The sequence below is a fragment of the Gavia stellata genome, chromosome 2, assembly GCF_030936135.1.
Source record: "Gavia stellata isolate bGavSte3 chromosome 2, bGavSte3.hap2, whole genome shotgun sequence".
NCBI lineage: Eukaryota > Metazoa > Chordata > Aves > Gaviiformes > Gaviidae > Gavia > Gavia stellata.
The window spans coordinates 110,194,672-110,221,633 of NC_082595.1; the positions used below are offsets into that span (position 1 = coordinate 110,194,672).

Below are 26,962 nucleotides of genomic sequence, written 5' to 3' on the forward strand. Positions count from 1 at the left end.
CCAAATCATACAGCTTGATGGATGCCGGCTTGTGGCCTTGATGCCGACTACAAATCCCGTGATTTGTTGCAGGATTGGCTGCATCTCTGAAAAGCTGCTCATGGCAGTCTTCTCCCCAGCTTGGTAAGCTTTATTCTTACTTTGTTCCAGATCCAGAGTTTCTCCAGTAAAACAGTGGAAATGCCCAAACACTGGCTCTCTGGTGAGAGGAGGTCACCTGGTTGATGTTTCATGGCATGATGCTCAGGGGATCTTTCTCTTTAAGAGGGATTCAGTCAGTCCTGAGTCCTAAGTCTTTGTATAGAAAAGCTCCTGCTGAAATCAAGTTTTGCTTTCAAAGGCTGTGAGATGAATTATTTCAGACCCCTCAAGGTTGTATGTGGAGCATCCTGAGATGGAGGACATCAGTATTCAATCCCTTGCAAGAGCCTTTCCTAATAGTCATCGTTTTGCTTCTGCAAAGCTGTCCTTCTGTATCTTCAATGTGTCTGGGAAAAGGAGCTGTGCCCCATTAGAAAAGAGCTTATTCCTTGAGAGGTGCAATCTGGAAGTATGCTCATGTAGTGTCACCTTGCCCTTGGTCTATCTGCCTTTTCGTGGCCCCACATACATCGAGGGGAAGCTGGCTTTTAGAGCAGCATCCTGCAGAGGGTCAGCCTCCGATGGTCAGTCCTCCTCCCCTGTCTCAAGGCGAGCATGCAAATGTATTCATCTGAGCAATTAACCATACATCTGATGTAAATTATCAGAGTCCCACAGAAATAACTGGAGCTATTCTAACATGCACGAGCCAAGAGCATGGCACAGCTCTCTACCAGCTGCCAGAAAGATGTTCATCTTCTAGTTGCCTACCAAGCTTTGATTTGCTCAACGGGAGCATGTTCTGGGGTTAGATAAAAACCATTTTAAAAAATATTACAGTGGTTTACAAGCTGGGCACACTGCTTCGCTCACCCTCTAACCTCACCCTCTCTAGTAACCCATTAGAAGAATCTCTCTGTATAGACAGACTTTCCCCTTCCGGCCCCTAAGAAGAACAAATTCCATGACCAGCTTTGATTTCCATCCTTGAAACCAAGAAAAATAAAATAAAAAAAAAACCCTCAAGCCCTAAACCCTGAAAATATTCAGCAAAGCCAAAGTGAGGCAGAGATTTTGCAGGCCAGAGCTGTGGATTTATGCAGGACTTTACATGACTGTTTTACTTCCAACGCAATAAAGAATAACCAACTTATTGTAGCAAACCATGCGCCAGGTGCTATCTCCCAAAACCTTCTGCATGGGACAGTCTGCCCTGTATTTTCTCCGCCTAGCAGCACTTTGCAGAATATTGGAAGGGAAAATACCCTCTTTGCCTCTCTCCCGGCACGGGTGGATTGCAAATGGGGAAAACTATGTGGCTTTACATGTGTTTTGTCTTTCTCTTTCTTTCTCTCTTCCTTTTTTCTTCTTTTTCTCTTCCTTCCTTCCTTCCCTCTTTCCTTCCTTCCTTTCCTTCTCTTTCTTTCTTTCTCTTTCTTTCTTTCTTTCTCTTTCTTTCTCTCTTTCTCTTTCTTTCTGTTCTTTCTTTCTCTCTTTTGTTTTTCTTTCTCTTTCCTTATTTATTTTTATCTCTTTCTCTTCCCCTCTTTCTCAGTCTCTCTCTCTCATTCTCTTTCATTGTCTTTCTCTCTTTCCTTCTTTCCTTCCCTCTTTCTTTCTTGTGAGATGAGGAGGTAGAAGGTTCACTGGAAGCCACTGGATCACGGAATCACGAAATCACAGAATGACAGGGGTTGGAAGGGACCTCTGGAGATCATCTAGTCCAACCCCTCCACCAGAGTAGGTTCACCCAGAGCAGGTTGCACAGGAATGCGTCCAGGCAAGTTTTGAGTATCTCCACACAACCTCTCTGGGCAGCTTGTTCCAGTGCAGCGATCTGCGAAAGCAAATCCCTTTGGTCCTTCCATCATAGTTTCCAAGTTCAGTTGAGGGTGTTCTGGTGCAGACCCCACAGATGTCCCTTTGGAGCTACCTTTTGGTTGTGCTTTTGTTTGTGTCCCCCTCCTGACTTGGTTTCTTACCTCTTCTGGACTATCTCTTTCATTGCTGTTATGCCCAGTGTCCTTTTTTGATCTTTAACAAGCTGAATCCTGAACTTCAACCAGGAAAATGAATGTTGATATGTTGTCCCAGGAGCTCACTGGTCTGTCTCTCCCACCTTCCAGCAGACAGCCACGTTGTCTTCTTTAGAAAGGAAATGCTACTCAGAGCAACAGATTGGCATTAAGGATCCCTGGATCTTCGTCTTAGCTTTTCCTCTCACTTGCTCTCTACTTGGTCTATGCGTGCCTCAGTTTACCCACCCAGGTATAATAATATCTACCTCACAGGGGTGTTGTGAGGCTCTGTTACTGAGAGCCTTGTCTGGAAGGTGGGGTAGAAATGCCCCCCCGTTCATGCTCATCAGCATTCCCTGTAAAACTCTTTCTTGAGACATCAGTGTTGGCAGAAGTCAACGTTGTTATGACTTTTCTTCATTGCGTTCATCTGGTGCCAAGGTTTGGGGCATTTACAAAGACTCCACGCAGGCAAGGCTGGATATGACATGTGGAGGGGATCAGATGTGGGAAGCTCTGCTCTTATTCCTGAGATAGCTGAAATTACCGACACAACCATGGACAAAGAGTTTTTTGCCCTACTGTCCCAAGGCGCCACAACCACCTAATCAGTCTCTTTGCCACCATGAACACTCAGTCTTTGGATTGCAAAACCTCACTGGAGAATCATGCAAGAGCACATTTTGGCTGTGTATAAGATGCCAGTGCTTTCTGTGACACAGTCCAGGCTGTCCTACAGCACCACAGGAACATCCAGGGAAATGTTTGCTGGTTGCTATTTGAAAGGATATGCAGAGAAAAGTCATTTTTAAATCATTTCTCTGCCTTGCTAGGAGTTTAGCACCTTGATGCACAGAGACAGACTGTCCTTGACCATACACACTTCAGTCAATGGATTCAGGCTCTAATCTAAGGACCTCCATTGAGATGGGCTTTTGAAAGCTGACGGAAGATTGGATTAGGACACAAAATGTTAAAAAAAAAAAAAAAAAAGGTGCAAATTATCCTTCCAGAGGTGGAAAAGGAGCCCACGAAAGACCCTTCTTGTGCACCTCATGAATTTGGTTAACAGCAGGATGAATAATCTCTTCTCACCCTCACTGGTACATGGAAATTCTTGGAGCAGCTTTGGGTGCATCTTCCACACCAGAAAGCAGCACTCAGAGAACTTCTGCTTCATTTGCCTTTGAAAACTGAGTCACACACTCAAAAACACAGAAGGGGAGAGCTTTAGCTAAGGTCAATCAAGTTTTTTGCACAGGGGAGTTGGATAGGAAAGAACTGTTCCATCCCTTAAGAATTTTTGTGAATTTGTTTTTCCAACCCACATGGAAACTTCAAGGCTAACAGCAAACACAAAACAAAAATATGCAAAACAATGCATATGCCAACAAAAACAGTTTTGGTATCTTGGAGGGAGGCTGTTTTGATCTTTCCCTGTTTGCATCCTCCTTTTTTTTATAAATTACCCTGCATTTTGAAATCAAAATCTGTTCTGAAATGAAAAAAAAATGAATGAAAATGTCAAAGAAGACATCTAAGAGCCTCAAATCACGTCCTTTATTTCCCCATGGCTGTGGTATTTTTCAACAGGAAACAGCTTGAAGCTGGCCTTTTCCAAGAAGTTTTAGCTGTGTCGCGCTGGCTTTTTTTTGGGGGGGATAGAAAACAATTTTTCCAAACAATACCCTTCACATCCATTGACCCTCTAGCCCCCACGTCCCAAACCTTACAGGGCTCTCTTTGCAATGGGATTGGCGTTGATATGGGAGCTCTGCACCTGCAGCAATGTCCAGAGCATTGCAAACAGCTTGTGCCAGGAGATCCTTCCTCGCAGGCTGAGAACAACCAGGTACCCAAGAGGGTGAGTCCCTGTCAGCCTGCAGAGCACCAAGGAGAACAGCACAGGCAGCACCGCCTCGAGTCCTGCCTGCCCTTCAACCATGCCGGGATGGGGCTGTACTTCCTTTCCGAGGTGATAAAATCTTCTACTGCCTTAAAAACAACCAAACAAAAGAAAATTCACTCTTCGGTTTATGCAGCTTAGCTTGCCGGTAGCAATACAACCCACAGGACCAGTACCAGGCATCAAGAAGTTTTATCTAGAGGTTGGCAGGAAGATTCTCTTTAATATTATTTTCAATGTAACCATGTTTCTTTTCCCCTTTTGGGTGAAACTTGAAAAGTTCCTGCAATACTGAAACTTGGAAAAAGTCACCATTATCCAACAGGGAAGTCCATGCTCTCATGCCTTGCCCCAAAAAACACCCCATCCATTGCCCCAGAACGATAAGCACATGGTAGAGGTTAGAGGGACCATAACAGCCCATGGCTACGGTGACAAAGAAATAAGCACACTGTTGAGACTAAAGCACACAAACAAGCCTGCTTCACGATCCTGATAAAAACCACTGCCTAGGAGTGAATTCCCCACTGCCTCTTCTCAAAGGTCCCAAACCCACATTCACACTCCCCACTCCTCCCTTCCCGCTCCGCAATTTCTCGTCTGGACATCACCCCCCTCTCCCAGGCCAGGCTTACACCCGTATATTCTGCTTAGCGCAGCTCTCGCCTTCACCGCCAACGAGAAGGAAGTCTCTACAGAAGGTCCCCATGTGCCAAGGGGTGATTTTCCCGGGAGCACGAATACGCCTGGGAGCTGCAGGGGAGCCCGAAATAACCTGTGTCAGCGAACAGGCTGATCTGCAAGTCTACGTTAGGCACGTGCTGGCAGACCTTTGCAGGAGAAGCTGACCAGCTGGCTTATGCTGGCAAAAGCGGTTTTGTTAGACCTGGCCGAAACGCCTAGAGCTTTGCATCAGATCTGGGCTTGTGCACTTGCCTCTTCCCTGTCCCATTTGTACGCTTTGATTTCCGAGCTGGTTTTTTTGCACTGTCAGGAATTTTTTAAACCGTGTTAATTGTAGTCAGCTGCATAATGTTTGTTAGGCCTCTCCACCAAGCTCTTTAAATGAACGTCAGTGGCTGTCTTCCCTTGGACAATAATGAATGTATATATCGTAAGTGCAGACTATACAGAAAAGTGGCTAAGTCAAGGATCAGAGGGTTTTGTAAAGCCTGTTTATTTTTTTAAATAAGTTTGAGCATTTATATTTTACCACCATTTACGTGGTTTTGGGGAACCCAGATTGTGTCAAGATCTCATGCCAAAACAAGCCAAAAGTTGTTTGATTTCAACCTTTTCTTCCATGAACCATATTTTAAACAATACTTTGTCATTTTAAATGTTTTATTGAAACATGTACTGATGAAAAACAAACAAAATGTCATCTTGACAAAAGATTTATACATGAATCAGAAAGTATTTATTTCAATTTTGTACCTTTCCATTTTAATACATTATAATGTATTGACTCAACTGAGATAATATAAACAGTTCATTTTAATAACATGTTTGCAGTGTGTCGTGTCTTTTTATTCTTTCCTTTCTACTCTGCACCGGACACAGAGCCTACGAAACCAAAAGCAGATCTGCAACATTTCAGATCCTGGCAATCCTGAGTTTCGTTTAAACCAGAGCAAGAGCGTGTCTTTAGCAGGATGCTCCAGGAAAACCAAATGGGCACCAGGTCAAACCACAGGATGAGGTAGCCTGAGAGAGCAGAAGACCTGGGATAAGGATGGTCCAGGGTTAGAGTAAACGACCATGCAGCTGGAAATCTAATTGTCTGCTGCTGCTCTAGGTGACGTGACCTCCCTGTGGAGTCCCCAGATAGGGGATGGCCCAACCACACCATGTATCCCATGTGCACCGCTGCAAGGGAAGCAGTTTGCATCCTCTGGCAGTGATGTGGTCCCTGCACTGAGACTCCCAGGTGAGCCTACGCACAGAGGGACTGAGCGCCTGACACCTGTCCTGTCCCTCCTCATCCCCACTCACTCAATCCGTAAGGATTGACTGTCTCCTCCACCAAATCCCCAAATTCAACTCCTACTCCTGATTTTCTTCCTTCACCTCCTTTGTCACCCCCTGCTTCTCCACACCCCTGCCCAGGGTGGTGCGTAAACCCACCACACACATGAAGGGACACATGTCTATTGCTGCCAATGAGCTGTGCTTTGGCTGCTCTGCGCCAGTTTTCTGCCTTCAGTTTGTGCCTCTTATTGAGTCCCTCTACCAGCTCCCTGAAGAACCCAAACACATGTTTAGCCCAGTTAATGAGAACTGACCCTTTGATCCATCCCTTCATAGAGAAGGCTCAAGAATGAAGCGGGCTATGCAAGCTGCCCTCCTTCAGACGCAGGTCTATCATGCAATGTGTAACTCTTGCCTACACGCACTAAGGATGTGCCACTTGTGAGGAGAGGAGCTTGCTCGTGAGGTCTCTTTTTCAGTGCTGGAGGCTGGTGTTGCATGGAGACCAAATCTACTTGTGACCATGAGGTAAATGTTGACTACATCCTTGGCTCTAAGGCTCCGTCTGGCCAGGTCCATGCTACCAAACCCCCTCAGCTGCCAGAGCAGGGTGGTAACATCCAAACCACCCATTGGGAATGGTCCGTTCTAACTCCTGAGCCAAGTCCAAGGACTATTTGGGATGTTTCCAGCTGACTTGGTCCAAAACTGTACTCAGGAGTATGCTCGTAAACCTGTCCAGGAGTGTTTAATTTATTGCTATAGACAACCAGTGCAGGACATCATGCCCACTTCTTGGACTGCACAGCACACTGACAACAAGAGAGGGTGGACACTCGTTGCAGAGGCCCAGTGGGGTGCTGATCTCTGGTGATAGCTTCTGGGTATTATCACGAAGAGCAGGTAATATTCTCCATGACTGAAATACATAGCTGTTCCCCTCAAGAAACTCCTGTTTTCTTCGCTCTGGAGCAGCTTTTTGTAGGAATACAGGAATATGAACCTGTAATTTCTCCACCCCCGCATTTCAAAGCAGAATGAACACTCAGTACAGACAGACTCCAGGAAGGTTCCTCCTCAAACTTGCCCAGGCCATTAAAAATAAAAATGCTGTGCGGTACCAGTTCTCTTGTCAAACCTGACCCCTGGGAGGTGAAGGAGAAAGTGGACTTCTTGTAGAATGCTGTCCCAAAATTGTGACCTTCTCCAGAAGGTATCAGCTTCATCTTAAGAAACTCCCTATGATACAAAGAGAGTAACACATTGTGCCACATCTGTCATAGTCTGCAGCAGTCAGGACTCCAGAGCTAGCCCTACACAGCTGTGAAGGTCCAGCATTTCACTGCTTATCAAAGAATACACCGTGGGAAGAGAGGTGTCTCATACACAACAGTAGCTCAAACCAAATATCCTTCTGCTTCCTGGATGCTCTGGGCAGGGTATGAATTTCAGGACACTGCCAAACTTTGCTTGGAGGGCATGTCTGGGAGATACTGAATGGAGAAGGAAGGGGAAGGGTGTGGGGGCTGTGCAACCTTAAAATCACACCTAAGGGACATTAGAGAAGAGAGCACATGAGTTATTGAGAGGCACCTGGAAGAAAATCAGGTGAATGTGGCCATTCATTGCAGATAACTCCCTTTATTCTGACTTGACTTATCCTCTTTGAGCTGAGTAATTCACAGAATCACAGAATCACAGAATCACTATGGTTGGAAAAGACCTGTAAGATCATCAAGTCCAACCATCAACCAAAAAACACCACCATGCCCACTAAACCATGTCCCACAATGCCTCACCCACACGTTCCTTGAACACCTCCAGGGATGGTGACTCCACCACTTCCCTGGGCAGCTTATTCCAGTGTGTCACCACTCTCTCAGGAAAGACATTTTTCCTAATATCCAGCCTGAACCTCCCCTGGCACAACCTGAGGCCATTTCCTCTTGTCCTTTCACTTGTCACTTGGGAGAAGAGACCAACACTCACCTCACCACAACCCCCTTTCAGGTAGTTGTAGAGAGCGATGAGGTCTCCCCTCAGCCTCCTCTTCTCCAGACTGAACAACCCCAGCTCCCTCAGCCGCTCCTCATCAGACTTGTGCTCCAGACCCCTCACCAGCTTCGTCACCCTTCTCTGGACACGCTCCAGCACCTCAATGTCCTTCTTGGAGTGAGGGGCCCAAAACTGAACACAGCATTCGAGGTGCGGCCTCACCAGCGCCGAGTACAGGGGCACGATCACCTCCCTGCTCCTGCTGGCCACACTCTTTCTGATCCAGGCCAATTCATATGTCTCTGCGAACCAGTCAACGACAGGCACCTTCTACATTGCATCCACTCCTCCCCAAAGAATGGGGCAACTGCCGTCTGGAAAGATGGCATGAGTTGAGGGGAGCCCTGGAGTCCACTCTCATCATGACTCTAAGAGAGAAGAATGAGTCTTACAGATTGCTCTCCCAAAAGGGGATTGCCAGGTGTGCTGGAGTCCTTTAGAGTCAGAAGAAATAGGTCACAGTCAGAAAAGCAACGTTCCAGGAGAAGCCAACTTCTTCTAAGGAGAAGCATACAGGGAGACCATTTCTTCTGGGGTGGATGTAACTCAGTGCAGCATACGCTGGCTGCTGTGGGGCATCTTCCTCTGCTTCCCACCAGGAAGGAGATGAGCCTTTCAGCACAGAAGGACTTGTGTTGGGGATGGCATCCATGACAAACTTTCACAGCGTTGTCCTATGTTTGTGTGAAGGCCTTTCCCTTTCCAGCTGCTGTACCGTGCACCTCACCTCACTCACTGTGGCCTCACCTGTTCTTTCAGGGGTGGAAAGACACTTCCAGCAGAACAAAGATGGACCATTCCTTTCTTACCCCAGGACTAGAGGCGTGATGGCCTGTGTGCTGCAGCATGGGGCTGTGGTGAGCGTTGGGAGCTACCAAACCACTCTCTTGGGCTTGGGTAATCAGCCCTGAGATTCAAAGAAGATCTCTTTTTACCCCTCCATGCTCTCAGCTCCCCAGATGTGTCAGGAGAAATGAGATCCCTGCACTTTTCTGCATACAATGAAAAGTCTGGCTCACGACCATCAGGCAGACACTTTAGCAATGTAGTGTTTGAGGCTGAGATGTGGAGGAGAAGGGAGAGAAGAGGAGTAGGATATAGGGATGAGGCTTCAGAGATCCCAAAACAGTGGGAGAAGCTGTGAAGGGACCCAGGGGAAGAAAAAAACAGCCAGAACACCTTTGTGGGTGGGAAGGGAGGCAGAAATAAATGCCAAGGGAAGAATGCTGAGGGGATTTAACCCACAGCAGGGCCAGAGCACAGCAGCAATCCTGGAGAGACCGTCTTTCACCTAGCAGGGTGGGGAAAAAAATAAGTTAAGAAATTGCTTTACACAGCTATTTTTCCTCCTAATACCCATCCCAGGACATCCTTCTGACAAAACAGGCTCCCCGTTCCCTTCCATCAATCTGCCAAGTTCCCTTTTAACACTTTCCTTAACACTTTTCCCTGGCTTGCTACTAACAAACAACTTCTGGAGAGGACAACTTCAGCTTAGTCTACAACGTGACTGCTTTTTGTGCTCTTCCTCATCTGCCTGCAGAGCGGACTCCTGCCACGTTATAGCACAAGGTAGGTAGCAGTTGCCTCCACCTAGACCAGGTTTTCAATGTGAATTTTCTGGAGACTTGCCCAGTCTTTGGTTCTGTAGGAAGGTTCGGAAGTAGCTTCTTCCACAGGAGCTAAGGCACATATGCCCATGGACCCATGCAGAGGGTCAACATGGCCATACCCAAACTGCATGTTGGGACTGACCCATGACCTGTGCTAACTCCTTAGTAGCACCTGGGAGTGGTTTGGCTCAGTGCTAGTTGGCCTGGGTTGAAACCATGTCTAGAAATCAAGGCTAGTTGGTCTGAGTTATAACCATAGAAATAAGAGTAGAGTTACAGGGACCAGATGCCAGCATCTTCATCTTCACAGAGAAGAGTGCCAGGGCATGAAATCATTGTTTAATTAAAGATCACTGTGTTTATACAATGCCTGACACAAGAGTGGCTTAGAGATCTTCCTGTAATAAGATAAAACAGTCTAGAAAACAAAACGGTAAGGAAAAAGAGAACAAATGGACTTCAAGCTGAAAAGGAACCTGAGGTGAGACACCAGGAGAAACCTTCTCCTGGTAGGACAAGTTGACCTGGGTAGGTTATCTGGATGGGAGCTGAGCATTCACAAGTGGAGAAGAAGAAGGGGTTAGACATGCTTCAATAGGACTGGCTTAGGTAGCACTGATGCTGTCCTGACCTCTGGCAGTGCCCGCTTTCTAAGTACCACTGGGAAGGTAGATGCTATTCCAGGGTTTATTAGAAGTACACCTCAGTAGATTAAACTGATATTTTCAACTCCTTGCCTACAATTTAACAAAACATCTGATCACGTGTGCATGTGCATTTTATCTGTTTGTAAATATCTCTCTGTAGAACAAGCTGGGACCCGAGAGCTGAGTTAAAGCGGAGATTTTCTTTTCAAGCAAAGCACTTTCCCAAGTGCTTCAGAGAACGCTAAGTAAACAATGGTATTTACAAGCACTATTAGTGCTGCCATTTGCGCTAGATGTGAATTTGAATGCATCTGTGGGATAAGTGTGCCATGATACATTCCCTGGCTCATTGACTCTACGATGAGTGAACAAATGAAAGCTCCAGCACAGCTCCTGTTTTACAAGGAGCATGTGGAAATTAAAAAGTTTGCAGAGTTCAAAATAGAAATGTCCTGAACAATGTGGTGTACTGAATGTTTTCTGGCTGCTCGGGAAGCCGCAAGAACGTGAGATCACTCAGTCATTTGTTTTATTGTTCCTGTTGTAGATCAGAGATGCTGTTGTAGCCCAGCTTGCCATCCCATTGAGGTACGTAGCAGGGGCAGAGCATCTGCAGGTGGAGCGAGCAGAGTGGTGGACCCGAGCAGCCAAATACGCTGTGAAAACCAACCAGTTTGTTGTCTTTGGGCTCCACAAAAAGCACCATTAACCAGCATTCAGTAACATTTGAAAAGAAGAATGATCATGTTAAATCAAATTGAAGGTCTACCTAGCCCAGCACGCGGCCTGAGACAGTGGCCAAAAGCTGATATGCAGGAAAAAGTGTAAGACACATGGCAAGTCTGGAGTGATCTTTCTATTTTGCACATCTCTGTCTGCTATAATCATGTCTTTAAGGACTTCCTGAACTGGAAGTAGCAGCTGGACCATTACGTTTAGTGGCACCTGATGGACCTGCCCTTCATCAATGTGTCAAACCCCTGTTCAACCCTTGTATCCTTCCACAGCATCCTGTGGCAATGAGTACTGCAATGGAGCATAGAATCATTTCATAGAAGCATAGAATCATTTAGGTTGGAAAAGACCTTTAAGATCATCGAGTCCAACCATAAAAGCAGTTGTGATATGGGAGCGAATGGTGGCAAACAGGAGGGTCCTGTGTCAGCGCTGCAAACAGAAAAGCTGGTAGGTTGACAGAGGTCTTGATTCAGGCAACTCCAGTGATACCCCAACGTCGGAATGATGAGGCTGGACCTAACCTCCCCATGTAGGGAAGCACTTGGGTTATTCAGACTCATTTTGCAGAGTGTCCCTGGGTAGCTGAGCCTGGAGATGCATTCCTACACTTTTAGGAGAAGGACTCCCTCTGCAGAAAAGGTACTCCCACTTCTTTGCTTTGGTCAATGGGCATAACTCACACTTCTCCTCTTCCCTCTGATCTGCCCAACCAGGCTGCAAGCCTTGGGGACAATCCTTGTGACATTGACAAACGGCGGTATGGAGTTGTCTGTCCCTCTTGCTGCTTCAGAGGCAGCTCATGAGCCCGGTGGCTGCCATGGTGCTCAGCTTGCTCATGACCTAGCCCACTAGTAGCGGATGCAAGGCCTGTAGCAAGATCAGAAGATCTCAGTACTTCATCACCCCTGTCATACACTGGTCCAAAACAAGACGGCTGCATCCACATTGCTCTTGGGAATAATTCCTGGCCTTTGCTGCCTCCTGAACTGTGCTTGGGAAGATCAATGCTAGTTGTTCTGGGCCAAAACCAGGCCAAGGACCATGCTGACAATTGACCAGTGGGGACAACAGCTTCCCAGAACCTGAGCCCGGGTTAGTGTAGTAGGATTGGTGCAGTTAGTAAGTCTAAATGATGTAGCGGGAAATATCCTACACACGTCCTCTGCCTTGCCCAGTCTAGAGGGTCATCTTTGCGTAGACAGTCCTGTAGTCCAGGATTATGGGATATGTTACGGATGTGTTATTCAGCCATACCTGTTGAACTAGCGCTGTCCCTGGTAATGTGGGCACTGCTGTAACCTAAGCTTCATGGATGTCTGTTTAGCTGGACTTATGGTTGCTTCTTTAACACATGCCTCCTATTGAAGACACACCTGGATTTTATGTACTCGGACAGGCTCTGAGCACTTCAGAGGCTGTTACTGTGACTTCCCACCCTGTTTTCCCTGCATTTTCCTTTCCTCGATGCTTGTCTTACCATGGGCTTCCTGGGGGGATCCCATTCTTCCAATCTGTGGAAAAGGGAAGGATAAGAAGTTGGACTGGCAGTGAAGCGTACCGGTGTCCACCAGCTCAAGGCAGCTCCTGGCATTCCCCAGTCAATGTCAGTGGTGAGATCACAGGTCAAAGTTGCAAGTGTAGATGAAAGAAAGGAATACCAATGTGTAATTAAAGAGCTAATGAGCCCACGTTGGCTATTTTTAGTGCTCTTTTATTTTCCAGTGGTTGCTCAAACAGCCCCAAAATGACAGTACTGGGTCAGCCTTGAAAGTGCAGCTACGCTTTGAAAAGTGAGCAATGTCCTTGTGGGTTTCCCTCTTTATTTCTGTTCAAAAGCCCTAAATCTAATTTGCTGTGTTTACAAAGCTGAACCCTGCTGAGACTGTGAGCAATGTTGGTTCTGAAATCTTCAGAAGTAACCTCAATCCTGCCACAAGATCTTCCCAGACAACCAGGGCTAATGAATAAAACGGGCTATAAACTGGATGCATTAAAACAGTTTAAAAACTGTGGCAGATCTATTTGGTTTTCTTCACTGCTGACCCCTGTTTGCTGCTGCTGGATTTTGACTAGTCCTCAGCATATAATATCTCATGAATAATATATCAAACACGCTCTACTGGGCCTGGCATTTCCTCCTCCTTATGGAAAGCGATGAACTTTTCCTTGCAACCAGTTGCAAATCCAGAAGTATTTGGTATCGGGGGCAGGAATGCTTTATTTAATCAGTTTCATCATGAATATTTTTTGCGGGTCCTGTTGAACTGAGCCATTGGTGTTGCTTATGTGCTGCTCACCTACTCCTTTTCTTGCTTCCCGACCAGAGGAGCAATTGTCTTGTCTACAAAAGTATCATTTGCTTCTTATATCTTATGCGTGTGGTAAATAACACTGCAACCTGGCTGGCAACAAATGTCTTGTGTAAATGAAATTTGCTGCCTAGCTGCTTCTCAGAAAATGAACACAACGATGGTTGAAGGGAATTAATTTTGAAATCCGAATGAGTATCTGCAGGAAATCCTTTTTTTTCCTTTTCCAGCTCATTTTGAACAAAGCAAGTGAGTGTTTCGTAGGATTAAATGGGACACTTCAATTTGCAGAAGAGTAACCTTCACTTTACGGAAGAGTAAATAGCACAGGACTGGTTTTGTGGTTAAGACATTGCGTCAGACCTGAGGAAAGATGTGTTCTGAGAAGGCTACCTAAATTAATTCATAAAGTGTTAGATATGGAGAACTGGATGAACTGGAGGATCCTTTGGGAAGCCACCTAGCTCCTCTCCCCATTCTGTGGTCAGGTCAAACAGCCCATCCGTGACAAGTCTGAACACCAAAAAAGAAAATCTCACCACCCCTTAGCCAGTCCCAGGTGTTCTGATACCCTGCCTATTCTCCAACATGCTAAATGATGTTGATTTCTGCTTGTCCAGGTGGCAGTGGACAAGGAATTGCTCACCCTCATCCCTAGCAGCCTGCACTGGAGTTGCTGTATGCTTTTCATTTCTGAGCCAAAAAAGTCCATTTCCTCCAAGCTCTTCCTCAGACTGTCTTTTCTCATCATCCATTTGTGTCCCTTTCTCTCCGCTGTGCTCCGTATCTGGTTCATCCCTAATTTCCATAAGTGCAGTGGCAGATACGGGCATCCATCTCTGAGACAAGGAGCAATTATGCCCTTTCATCACAGATAATGTGGTCCAGAAAGAAACTGGTCCTTTTGAACCAGCATTTTACTATAGGTTCTCATTTAATTAGTTACGTTTTAGCTCTACTCCTTCCTCTTTTATTTGCCCCCAGTGTTGATGCCTTCTGGTCATTCCCAGTTTCCCTACACGTGGTATTTCCCAGGTTCAAGTCTTATCCTACCGCTTACTATCTCATTTTTTTCAGGCTATTCCTCCTCTTCATGTGATCGGTTGAGTTTTGATCTTGCCTTCCACACTGCTTGCAGCCCTTCTGTGCATGGTACATCAACAGATGGTCTGTCCCACAGCAGGTTGTTCACAGATTACCAACTAGACACATTGTGCACCCATGCTATGGGGAAGCTGTCTGGAACATAAGTCTGCATGTGGGATGGTGCTGAAAGTAATTTTAAAGACTATTTTTTTCCCTAGGAATGCTCAACCTGGAGCTCCTGAGTTGCAGATAGTCTGTGGAAAGACCAAGAGCAAATCCCATATGGGAGCTTTATTGCATGAGCGGCAGCAAGGTGGGGCTGCTGTGGAGTCCGCTGGGTTGTCCGAGTCCTTGGGTGTGGGAGGATGTCAGCCGGCAGGATCCGACACCACCACATCACCCTGGAACCTCATCACACCTCTGGGTCTTCAGACCAGACTCATCCCACCATGGGGCCAGGGAACCACGAGGAGCTCCAGTCCTCTCCCATCTGTGAATGATTCCCAAAGTTCCCCCTACCCTCAGCATTAAGGTGTGCACCATGCGTCTGTGGCTCTTGGCAACACGAAAAATCTTGCTACCTTAGTCACCAAAGGCAGCTTTCTGGTCAGAGACAAAAAATAGCTTGGTTTGTTGAGAATTGTTCCCAGTGAGTCACGGATGTGGTTTTTCATCACTCCGTTGTCCTCCAGTGGCCAAATATTGAACCAATTATGTAAGAACTTCTGCAGTGTTTTCCCAGGGACTGGAGTGCAGGTAACTCATCCATGATTCCCTGACTCCACCACTGTCCTCTTTCTCCCACAATAATGATTAGCGATTCAAAGACTGTTTCATGACATTTCTCAAAATTTCCAGGTGGAGCTTTACCCAAGTTACAAACCTCCAAGTAGACACATCAGCCCTCTCTTCCTGCCCTCGAACCTGCACTGTTAAATTGCACTGAATATTCGTTCAGGATTTGGGGGAAGACTAAAGCAAGAAACACACAAATCCTTCGGTCTCCTGACACTGTTTCTTATGGGCTTGTTACCATCTCATCTACATTACGAGGTGGCCCTGACTGGCCTGTTCTCCTCTTACCTCTCCTGCACTGTATTTATAAAGCCTCTGTTTGCTGACAGTTGCACCCTTTCCTGCTGATTTTATCTGTAGCTGATGGTTTCCCACGGTGCATCTCTGCAAAGACTCTTGACCAGTTCGTAGATCTTGCAGTCCTACTCCATGTCTGGGTTTCCAGCCCCCTCCCCGATCTTATCTCCTCTCAGGTCAGCCTGGTCCTCAAAGGTTTCTGACCCTGCATCCCTTTATCTCTCTTAAATCAACCTGCGCAAGGCTGTTCCCAAGCCCTGAGCTGCTGTCCATGTCCTTGGGATCCTCATCTTCACCCCACCCATGGATTATACCCCGGCTTGACCTCGGGGTCTGCTGGCTCCGACTTTTTGGCTTCCTGACCTTCTTCGGACTGGTCCATTTGGGACCCGCTGGTGCCTGGCCTCACCCTGCCATGATTGCAGTTCAGAGCAATGCTTCCAACCCATGTTCAGCACAGCCCAGCCAGGAAATCTGATCACCAAAATATCAGTCATGACAAAAAAAAAAAACCACCAAAAACTCCACCCTGTGCTCATCAACGTGAGTCTAATTCCTCAGTAGCATCCAACTCTTTAGTACTCCTTTGTATTTTAAAATATCTCCACACAAAATGCAAGCTGTTAGTGCCTTGACTTTCACATCATGCCTGTGCCTCAGTTTCCCCCTCTACAATCCATTGCTGCCTTTTTGTCTGCTCCCTACCTCCTTCCTCTGTTTGGATAACAAACTGCTTACAACAGGACTTCAGTCTCACGTCCCAGGAAGCCCAGGCTGCTGAATCACAGAATCACTACGGTTGGAAAAGACCTGTAAGATCATCAAGTCCAAATGAAATAACAACAGCAATAGCAAAAATAATAAAAACACACAGTGCTCATGGAACAGAAGGAAAATTATCTGGATTTCTGTCTTCTGCCTCCTTTGCCCACGCTCCCTCCAGCGTTCCCTGCCAGGCACTGCACGCTGCTGCTGAGCTCTTCGCTGGCAGCATTTCTAGGAACATCAGCCCCTTGCCTTGAGCCTGTTTCTGCTCCTCGCCTGCCCCAGTAGCTGTTCTTTGAAGCCCTCGTCTTCTGGCTGCAGGCACTCGTCCTGACATCTTTTGCTCCATGGGTCAGACATTGTTAATCTCTTGCTCCCTGCCTGGCGCTTGATGGGCGGCTTCTCTGCTCCGCTAATGCAGTTTTATACCAGAGCTCACCTCTAATCCGCGTGTTCTCTCAAATCATTGTCCTAAATCAAACCTGTCTTCTCGTTTTAAGGTCTCCAGGCAGTCCTTGTCCCTAGCGCTTCCATCACACCTCTCCCAGGACTCGCTCAATAAGCATTTCCAGTCTGGCCTCAGGCCATTATCACACAACAGGGGCTGATTTGCCTCACAAATGACCTGTTGCACAGCCAGGACTCACATCCTATTTCTTTACTTGCTTTTCTCCTCCTTTTTTCTCCACTTGTCTTTTCCTGGCTGCCTCTCCTCTCCCTCCTCACATCTCCCTTGTTGATGGGGCATTTGAATGGGGCATAGAGGGAGAAAAAGGGGTGTTTTGACTGATACTGTTTCTTCTCCATTTGAACTCAGGGCCATGCATTCAGATCTAGACATCTCTTGCAGCCATCTTGTGTTAGGTGACCTGAACCCCACCTGCGAGTGCCTGTCTCCCCATCAACTCCAAGGAGGTTATAACATCTTCATGGATCCCACCCCAGCGTTCTCAGGTAGCAAGAGACTGGTGTAGAGCTCTCTGTGGCATTAGCTCATCGCTGGTACGCGTGGCTGCCCTTCTGTGGGGCATCAGAGCTGCTCCGTAGCTGGGAAATGTAATTCCCTCTCCCTCCTCCCTTCCATGGGTGTCCCCTGGGTGGAACGGGGCCAGCAAGGTGGGTATCAGGCTCAGACATGCTTCCAACCCTCCTCCGTTTATCTGCTGTTTCAATTTCTCTGTATTATTGGCTCTGTTCATCCCAGCTGGATCTCTCCCTAAGACCCAGGCACTTCAACCTGCGAGTGGCATCAAAGGAATTCCCCAAAGCCTGTGGGGACTCTGGAGCTGACGCTGACAGCACAGCACGGGCTGCAGCCACCGTGCGATCGATAACGACGTGCCACGAGGAAAATACCCTGTTCAAATCTCTGAGCCCTAAGTGATCTTTGCAGGGCTGGCTGTCGGGAAACACCTCTTTTCAAGTAAGACCCTTGGGAGGAATCACTGGAGAACTCTGAACGTAATGCCCACCAGGCATCTTTATCACTTTATTTTTCAGAGAAGGGCTACATTTCAAACACTCCAAGCACACTGGAAATAGGATTTCAGGATATTTTCTTACAGGGCTACAAACACCTGTATCAGGTTCTTTCTCTTGGAAGAAAATATATATACAAACATACATATATATGCATACATATATTTTTCTTTTCTGTGACAACAGCTTTTACTCAGCTATGTAATTGTGAAATATAATAATTGCCCCTGGATGGAACCTTCCCCTTTTGAGCGTATTATCTAATTTCACTGCCCCTGTACGTATTCATGTACTTAAATGTTTTTAGGATCAGCACTTTAGACTGCTCACTTGCAAGAACTGTGTCTACATCTGTGTAGAATAATTTGGACCTTGACCTCAAGCCTATTGTTACACAAATACAGTCAGCAATAATTAAAGCAGGTATGATCTCATTTGTGTTTTGAGCTGTGATGCTTTGCAAGCAGGGGAGTAAGACAGCGTTGGAAGTAGAAGTGCTCTGATACAGTCAAATATTAAGTTTCAAAAACAAAGAAGAAACAAATCTCAACCTCAAGGCATCCTTTAACAGAAATTATTTCCAATCTTTCGCCTTCAGTGATGTCTTTATAGCCCAGCGAAGCTGACTCAAATGTGTGTAATGCTGCTATCTATTGGAGCGATCAGATATTACACTCAGTTCTCAGCTAGAAGACTTACACCTCTCCAGAATCAAAAACAGAAGCAGAACTTGTCCAGTGTGAAATGGCTCACACAAGTAAGTGACCATTCGAACACTTAATGCCTGGATGACACTACAATTTAGTTGTAATAGAGGCCTCGTAGGGATGATTCACAGAAATGACTATTATTGCGAGGAGTAGTACTTTGTTCAGGAAACACAGGCAGAAGGATGATGGAGGGGAGGATACATCACTTTATCTTTCAGATCCAGACGACAGCAAAGAGTGGCCACTGCTGAGAATCCCTGAGTGGTGATGAAAGGGGAGGAGCATCCTGGTGGGTGGCAGGCAGGGTATCAGATTGAGAACTAGCAGCATCACAGAGGCCTTTCCTCCCTTAGGAAGAGAGCAGGGATGATGGGATTCAGCTAGAGCTACCCAGAATCAGCCGGGTATCTAAACCCCCTCTGGGTCAGAAGAAAGATGGGCACCAAGAATTCAGGTTACAGGCCTGCTTTGTATGCAGTTAAGGGAGGTGGGGTGGACCCTGTCCTAGACTGTCCGAGCAGGTCTCTGCTGTGTATGACTTTTGTCAGGACAATAAAAAAGAAAGCAGAAAGAAGGCTCTTCTAGGGTTGATTTTGATCTCCAGGGATTTCCTCCTGGAGGAAAATGTTAAGTGAAAGCTTGAAAGCTGCTACATACCTGGTTATGTGCAGGTGCAAATGATGGCTCCTCCTCCTAAGGCAGGAGAGTAGAGGAGCCAAAAAAAATTGATAGATTTCAGGTAGACCTCAGTAAGCTCAGAGAATTACCAGGCAGTCTCTTAGAAGTCACATTTATGAATTAAAGACAGTCATTCCTTAACCTTACACTAATAAGCGCATCAGTGTGTAACACACAGCTGCAAGCCAGAAGGACACAAGAAGTATACGTAAAGCCACCTTACACAGAGCACATACATACAGACATAGTATGAGCACAAGAGACAGAATGAACTAAGTCAAGGCATTGAATGAGATAAAACCTGCAGTCGCAAAGCTTTGTGTGGCGCAGCAGGCATAAGAGAAAGACCAAAGGCAAGGCTGATCCACTACACAGCAGAGGGAGCAGGGAGTGATTCATCCATTCAGTCTTCACTAAAAGGATTAAATGCAATCAAGTGGCTAACACAATTAACGAGAGGCAAAGGGAAAAGATCACTCTCCCAGGTAGTAAAAGATTGGAAAGTATTCATTTGCTTTCATGTCAGTCAAGCCTGACGAACGTGACCTGAAAGTACACGGAGAACTGGCAAAAAAAAGTCTGGTGAGAACACATGCTGTGAGAATTTCTGATGGCTGGATGTGGGCTTAGAAGACTATCAAAGGACTTGATACCCTTCTTTAAAGGAGGAACTGGGGCAGTCAGGGCAGTCAGTTTAACAGGAACTGTATATAAACTATTAAAAAAAAAAATCAACAAGCTATTTGTAAGTTTATAGATTTGCCAAGAACAAGCTCCACAATCTAACTTTGCTGACTGACAGAATGGGTCTTACAGAAGAAAAGACACGGTTATAATTTCTGTTTTCTTTGTCTATAAAGTCTTTAGGAACTGTCTTGCACAGTGTTCTCATAAGCAAATAGGGAAATGTAATCTAAATCAAAAGCACAGAATCAGAGCAGTTTGAAAAGCTGAACTGGGGGAGCTGTAATCCAGTTGTCATCCAAATGGGAGGATGGATGAAGAAAGAGTGGTGGGCAACCTGTTCTGATCCTGGTAGGCCTCAATACTCCCATTAATGACATGACTTACGGTATATAGTACACTCATGACATTTGCAGGTGACTCCAAGCTGGGAAAGAGACAGCAGAGACGCTGAAGGTCTGCAGTTCGGAGCAACACAACAAAATGGAAACACAAAAGTAATTATTGATTCAGTAAGGGCAAAAGACAGGGTTAACACAGTGCACGAACACAGACTATAAAACCCCTATGTAGCACTTCTCTGAAAGGGGTAGTGAGGTTAGAGAACAAAATATTACATTCAGATGCAAAACACAGCCAGAGAGGAGACAGAGCCTACAATTCCAGTTAAGTGCTTTGAAGAACTCAGCAGCATCACGTGTGCCTTGTTTTGGATGTGATACTTCAAACCAATGAAGAGCGGCTGAAAACCGGTAAGCATGAATGACCAAAGGCTCTAAAATGTGATCTACAAGAAAAGACTGCTAAATAGGGGTGGTTTGATTCAGCAAATAAACATCAAAGAGGGGCCGTGTTCAGTCTTCAAATACATGAATTCTGTTGCAGAAAGAGTAATTTTCTTCCACATCTAAGGTGGGCAAGACAAGAAGCACTGAGCTGGTATTACAGGAAGATCTGCATTCATCACAGAATTTTTAAAAATCTTGAAAAGGAGAATAAAGGTGTAGTTAGCTTGAGAAGGCTTCAAGCCACTGCTGTTGAACATTTTTAATTAATTCTACCAAAAGCCGTCCTGGGACACGATCACGACCAGTTCAGCTGCGTTACCCGAGGCCTGGCAGAGGATGGTGCACGAGGCATGTGAGGTCCCTCCGCTGCCCACCACTCTTCCTTCCCACAACAGGCACGGATTTGGGTAAGTTCAAGGACATTCATGCCCCCGCCGAGGACTCAGACCGCCCCTGCCCCGTTATTTTTAACCACACGACCCGAGGCGACGGCGAGCGCAGTTCATCCCATTCCCCCCCAAGAGTCCCCTCACAACGGGCTCCATCTGTGGAGACCGTGAAACACCCCGAGCTCCGCCTGTGAGGACGGTTAAACGCCTAAGGAGCCCTACCACCCGCTCGCAGCGGCTTTAGTAGCGGCTTCAGCGGCTTTAACAGCTCCGAGGAAGCCCTGAGCCGCCCGGGAGAAGCCGCCGCGCACCGCCGGTAGCGGCCTGCGCTCTCCGTGGAAACAGAGGCCGCTGCCGCTCCCCTTCGCCGCCGGCAAAAGTGCCTGTCCAATATCCACCGGGAAACGCGTGAAACCAGCCCATCTACAACCCAACACGGCTTTTAAGATCTTAAATAGAATTTTAGGAGGTTTACAGCCTCTATTTGCCCTGGAGCGCCCGCTGCGCTCTCCTGCTTCGAGACTTTTCAATCAGGCTTTTCTTTTGCCACCTTCTTCTGCGCCCAAGGTCACAAAAGTCCCCCTCAGGGGTGGGGGCACGGTGGCGTTTCCTCGCCACGCGCCGCGGAGGCAGGAAGGCCCCCAAGATGGCGATGCTGGCGGAGCGTGAGTGCCGTTCCCCGCGGGGAGGAACCGCGCCGGCCGGGCTCGGGGCGATCCCCTGAGAGCGACGGAGCGGAGGGGTCGGGGGAAGAGCCGTTATCCTGGGGGGTGGCTTGGGCGCTACCCCAGGCCCTACCGCCCTGGCTGATGCGGGGGGGCCGCGCGGTCCTTCCCGAGGGTGGCGGGCTGGAGGCGGGCTGGTCCCCCCAGGCCCCGCGGTGGCTGGGTACGGGTTTGCAGGGTTCTGTCGCTTCCCGGCCTGGGGAGAGACGCGTACAAGATCGGTGGAGATGTCTCTCAGACGCTTTTAGGGTCTGCATTTCCTTTCAACGCCTCGGTGCCATGTGCGGCGGTGTGTTGGAGGGCAGACACCCTCAAGCCTTGGGGCCGGGGCTGTGCTGGGCTGCCGGCTGCTGTGTGGTAGCCAAGCAGGGCTCAGCGGAGCCGTCTGTACGTAGGCATTGGTCTCAGGACCGCACCCAGGGTTAGTATTTGAGCTTAGCTCGCCTTCTTGTCTGTACAGGGAGCTTCGGTGATTAGCTAAATCCTGGGTTGGGAAAGGTGAGAGTGGGATGTAAGGGATCTTAGGCAGGCGCTTCAGAAAAGGCAAGTAAATCCACTGAACTCAAGGGGAGAACTCAGGGTAAGGCCATGTGGTTGTCTTACGCTTTTTGTGTAAGGGTGTTGCTGAGTGAATAATTTTTGAAGGTTTTATTATATGCAGCCTGATAATTTTGTTTAACCTGTTCCTGATGTTGGAATCAAACTGAGCTTCACTCTTACCTCTGAGGTGATTGAGAACTTGGGCTCCCCATATCTAAAAGAATTGATCAAAACATTGGATGAATATCCTGACTGATAACTCGCTGGTAAAGCTCTTCGGTTCAGGAAACAGAACTGTCTCAGGGCTGGCAAAGTGAGAACTAAAAACTTTTCCTGCTTTCTTTTCCAAGTTAAAGATGCATTTCTGTAAAGTAGCCTTTTCTAGTAAATACAAAACTGTATATGAGTAGAAAGACTAAACTTCTCATTTTTATCTAACAGGACTAATATAGTTCTGTCTGAGTATTGTTAATGTCCTCAGCTGGTTTCGGTAAGCTTACTGGTGTCAGGACACTGTTAACATGAGAGCACAAGGTCTAATGAATTTGTTTGCTTGACTGCAGGAAAGATGGACCTAAGTATAATGACTAATTAGAAAATATGGTTTCCAGTGGAAAATACAGGTGTGACTTGAGGAAAACAAAATTGCACTTACATATGTAGTTGTCTTAATTATTTTAGATGTAAACTTTGGTACCTTTTTTCCAAAATTTGTTAATCATTTTAATTGGACACTGCCCATATCAATAATCGTAGAATAGTTTGGGTTGGAAGGGACCTTTAGAGGTCATCTGGTCCAACCCCCCTGCAATGAGCGGGGATATCGTCAACCAGACCAGGTTGCTTAGAGCCCCATCTGCCCTGGCCTTGAATGTTTCCAGGGGTGGGGCATCTACCACCTCTCTGGGCAACCTGGGCCAGTGTGTTAATATAGCTTTTGTATGTAGTGAATTCTAAAATCAAATGCCTTAAAAAATGAATCTAGTTGCTGAGAGTGACCTTTGCAGAGTTGTAAGCCTTTGTTCATCACCTTCAGTTGTAGTTAAAATTGTGAAGCTGTGTTACACACATGCATTTTTGTTTGCAGTTCCAGATCAAGTTCTGATGCTTCTATTAATATTCATCCTAAAAAAAAAAGTTGGGGGGATTAATTAGTTTTACTACAGCTGTGAAAGTACATGCATTTCAGGGAGTTAAAGTAATTTCTCAGCAGTACCCAGTGACAGGACAAGAAGCGGTGAGTGCAAATCGAAACCCAAGAAATTCCATCTTTTTTTTTTTTACTGTGAGGGCAGCCAAGCACTGGAACAAATTGCTCAGGGAGGCTGTGGAGTATCAGTCTATGGAGATATTCAGAACCGGACTGGACGCGGTGCTGGACAACCTGGTTAAGCAGGGGGTTGAAGTAGATGATCTTGAGAAGTCCTTCCAAGTTTTGTGATGCTGTGAACCAAACTGAAAAAGGACAAACTCAATCATTCTGTGCTTGTGTAGTGTGAATTTAAAAAAAACTTATCAATGGCAGAAATGGCCAAAGCTTTTATTTTTCACTTATTTTTAACTCTTTTTAGCTTTTAATAAACTTTGATTAACTGTCTATCTTACTAATGCTTATCAGGAAAAAAATGTATATGTTAATGATGGGTTTCATAGCTTGGAATTAATCCCTTCTGTGGGCAGTGTATTTTTTTTCCATTCACTGGAGAAATTTAACCTGTTTATTATTTTCCATGTTATCACCATATATGGGCACATAGCAGGTCTTGGTAAAAGGGTTTAGCGATTGATCCTTTTCAAATCGTAGAATGTCTGAGTGAAGTATCTAAAGAAATGATGCTTTTCTCCACTGGATGGTGCTGCTTGCCCAGAGTTGCATTACTATCTCTAGCATCATTTTATGAGCAGCCCAGAAGATTGGTGTTAACTTCTGAGCTAAATTTTTTAGGTGGAAGATAGTATTGTGTTTCCTTTCTTGCTCTTAAGACATCGGTGAACAAACATTTCTGATAAATTGTTGACTAAACAGGCTTTGTTGTTGTTTGTTTGGAGAGGAGAGATGATGTTATGGTTGCTGTATGCAGCATGAAGTTGTTCCTGGCTTTCTTAAATACTTCTCTAAAGAGGGAAGCAAGTTTCCTTATTTTCCTGCATCTGGCTTACCATATTTGAAAATGAGAATGTGTTAACCTGGCAGAAATGTGAGGATTAATCTCATAACGGTGGTTATGAGGTTTGAAATACTTGGATTAAAAGTGCTGGAAAAGGGAAGGTCTCTTAAAATTTCATGCTTGAGACATGTCTGTATTGGGTGCCCTGGGTTTTGTCCTCCTGGGAGTAAAACATCTTAGGGCTTCTCTACAGAGGAAAATTAATAGAAATTAACTTTTAAAGTGGATTAGTTGAACTACATCAAACAACTCAATTTGGAAGTTAATTTAAATTCACACATTCAGTTGACATGGATTACCTTTACTGTGTAGACAAATCCTTAGATACATACAGTGGCTTTACAACTGTAAGAATTGCATTGAATTTAATTTCTTGCGATTTACCAAGTCACCACCTGGGGAACTAGTTTCAGAGAGCATAACAGAATATGGGCATACTTAAAATGTTGTTATAGTTAGATTTTAAAAAAGGTATTGAACAGTTAGTTTTTGGTGACTGAGTGAGGGAAAGTTGATGTTAATCAGGAGATTTTTAAACAGAGGAACAAATTAAGAAGTATGCTTGAAAAGGAGGGCTGCTGCTCAGCTGGGCAGCATAACCTCTATTAAATTGCTTCTTTTTATTGTCCTTTATGTTGTTTGTTTCACTGTCAGCTATGGACAAAAGCAACAGCCAAGGTGTTCCTGCTTTTTATAGGACTTAGCTTTTGCTGCCAGCTTGATAGCCTTTTAATTCATTCCCCCCACAGACCACTGGAAACTTGGGTCCTTAGAGATCATTCGCATCTTGGGTGAGGGAAGATGACAAAGCACATTAATAGTCCCAAATTCCTAGGTCAGTGCTTCAAAAACTGCAATAAATGAGTGAAGTTAGCCACACTGCTAAGGGCACCAGAGGTTTTGTTCTCAGTGGGGCAGCAGGAAACTCTAATTTTGCTCGGGCGTTTAAAATCACAGTCCCCAGTGGCCCTTTGCCACCTTTTGTTAGCAGCACAGGCAGGGCTTGTAGTAGATGCTTCTCTGAAGGCTGCGTGTAGGAAGTAAGTTGTTGTTTTCCTATAGAGAAGTGAGCCAAGCGAGTGCTGTGTGGATTCCTCGCACAATACTCAGTCATTTCACCTACTGTAAAATCTTTTTTATGGACTGTTTGGGGTTTTATGAAATTCTTTATCAGGCTGTTACTTTTTATGGGGCTGCCACGCAGCACCTATTTTGAGCTTCAAAGCTTCGGAAGTATGTTAAAAACAGCCACCATCATGCATTCTGACAGCATTAGTTCTTCTTTAAGAACGAAACAAAACTGGGCAAAAAATGAATCAACCATCCCTGTAATATTCTGTCTCTCTGGCCCAAATCCTAAGCATTGCATTTTAGGGGAAGATGACTTCCTGATTATGTTGAAAGTGCCTCAGTGGACCTGGCTTCTCACTGACATTGTATGGCCTTGGGTTAATCGGTCATTTTTGATCTCCCATTTCCCATCGTGTTTAATGAAGTTTGTAATCTTCCTGTCTCCCATTCTTTGTTTGTCTTGTTTATTTAGGTTGTCTTCCTGCGTATGTTTAGGTGCACACTTAAAGTGACTGGTTAACAGTGCTAGCTTTTCCTCCTTGATTTCAATGAAGCTATTCCTGATGATAGAGGCAAGCGCACGCATGTGGGCCTGGGGGACTGTAGTTTCTTTAGTAGTCTACATAGGACAAAGGAGCCTTGATTCTTGTTTGGATCTCTTAACACCTGCAATAATTTCCGGTGACTATTCATTTTCCGAATAAACCATTTGTGGCAAATCCAAATGCTGAAATCCCACTGGTTTGTGTTCTGTAGTTCAGTTTTTCTGGTCACTTATGTGATTTTTCACTTGGCTTTTGTTATGAAGGCAAATATTAAAACTTCTATGTTCTGATTAAAAGGAAGACTGGCCAGTGGATATTGTCCAGAACTGGGAAAGCCAGCACTGAAATCTTATCCCCTATAGTTTTCATGTTGAAGCCAGATGTAAAACAAAGTTGGAATAAATATGGAATTTAGGCCTGTACACCTAAATAGTAATCCTTAAAGCCTTCCCTGAATTGCAGCCCATCCTTAGGGATGACAACTTCCGTAGCAATTTTATTTTGGTGTTCTTCACATTAATAATTACAATTTTCACTGGACTTTTTTTGCAATGTAAGGTTTACTAAAATTAAACCCCCAGAATGTCTTTGATCTGGCACAGGTTCTGTTTTTTTGCAATGAAGAGCTTTTCTTGAATTGATAAAATACTAAGAACGCTGTGGAAATGTAAATAGAGCCTGTTTGAATTTTTCCTTCCTGCTCTAGCCCGTAGAAGGCAGAAGTGGTCAGTGGATCCACGAAATAGCGCTTGGAGTAAAGATGAATCCAAATTTGGCCAGAAGATGCTGGAAAAGATGGGCTGGTCCAAAGGAAAGGTATGATCTAAAGGAGAGCTGTCTAGGTGAAAGGTGGAAGACTGCTGTGGGTCTCTTGACCTCAGTGCTTAGAACAGCCATGTTCCTT

General features: G+C 45.7%; 1 protein-coding gene across 1 annotated transcript in view; it reads left to right on the top strand.

Annotated features, from left to right (window-relative positions):
* The first annotated feature begins 21,655 nt into the window (after positions 1-21,655).
* PINX1 (PIN2 (TERF1) interacting telomerase inhibitor 1) overlaps positions 21,656-26,962 on the top strand; it is a 63,104-nt gene continuing 57,797 nt past the window's right edge. Inside the window, exons 1-2 of the mRNA XM_059834673.1 lie at positions 21,656-21,674; positions 26,765-26,874. Coding sequence (XP_059690656.1) covers positions 21,656-21,674; positions 26,765-26,874 — 129 coding nt within the window. The remainder of the gene's footprint in view (positions 21,675-26,764; positions 26,875-26,962) is intronic.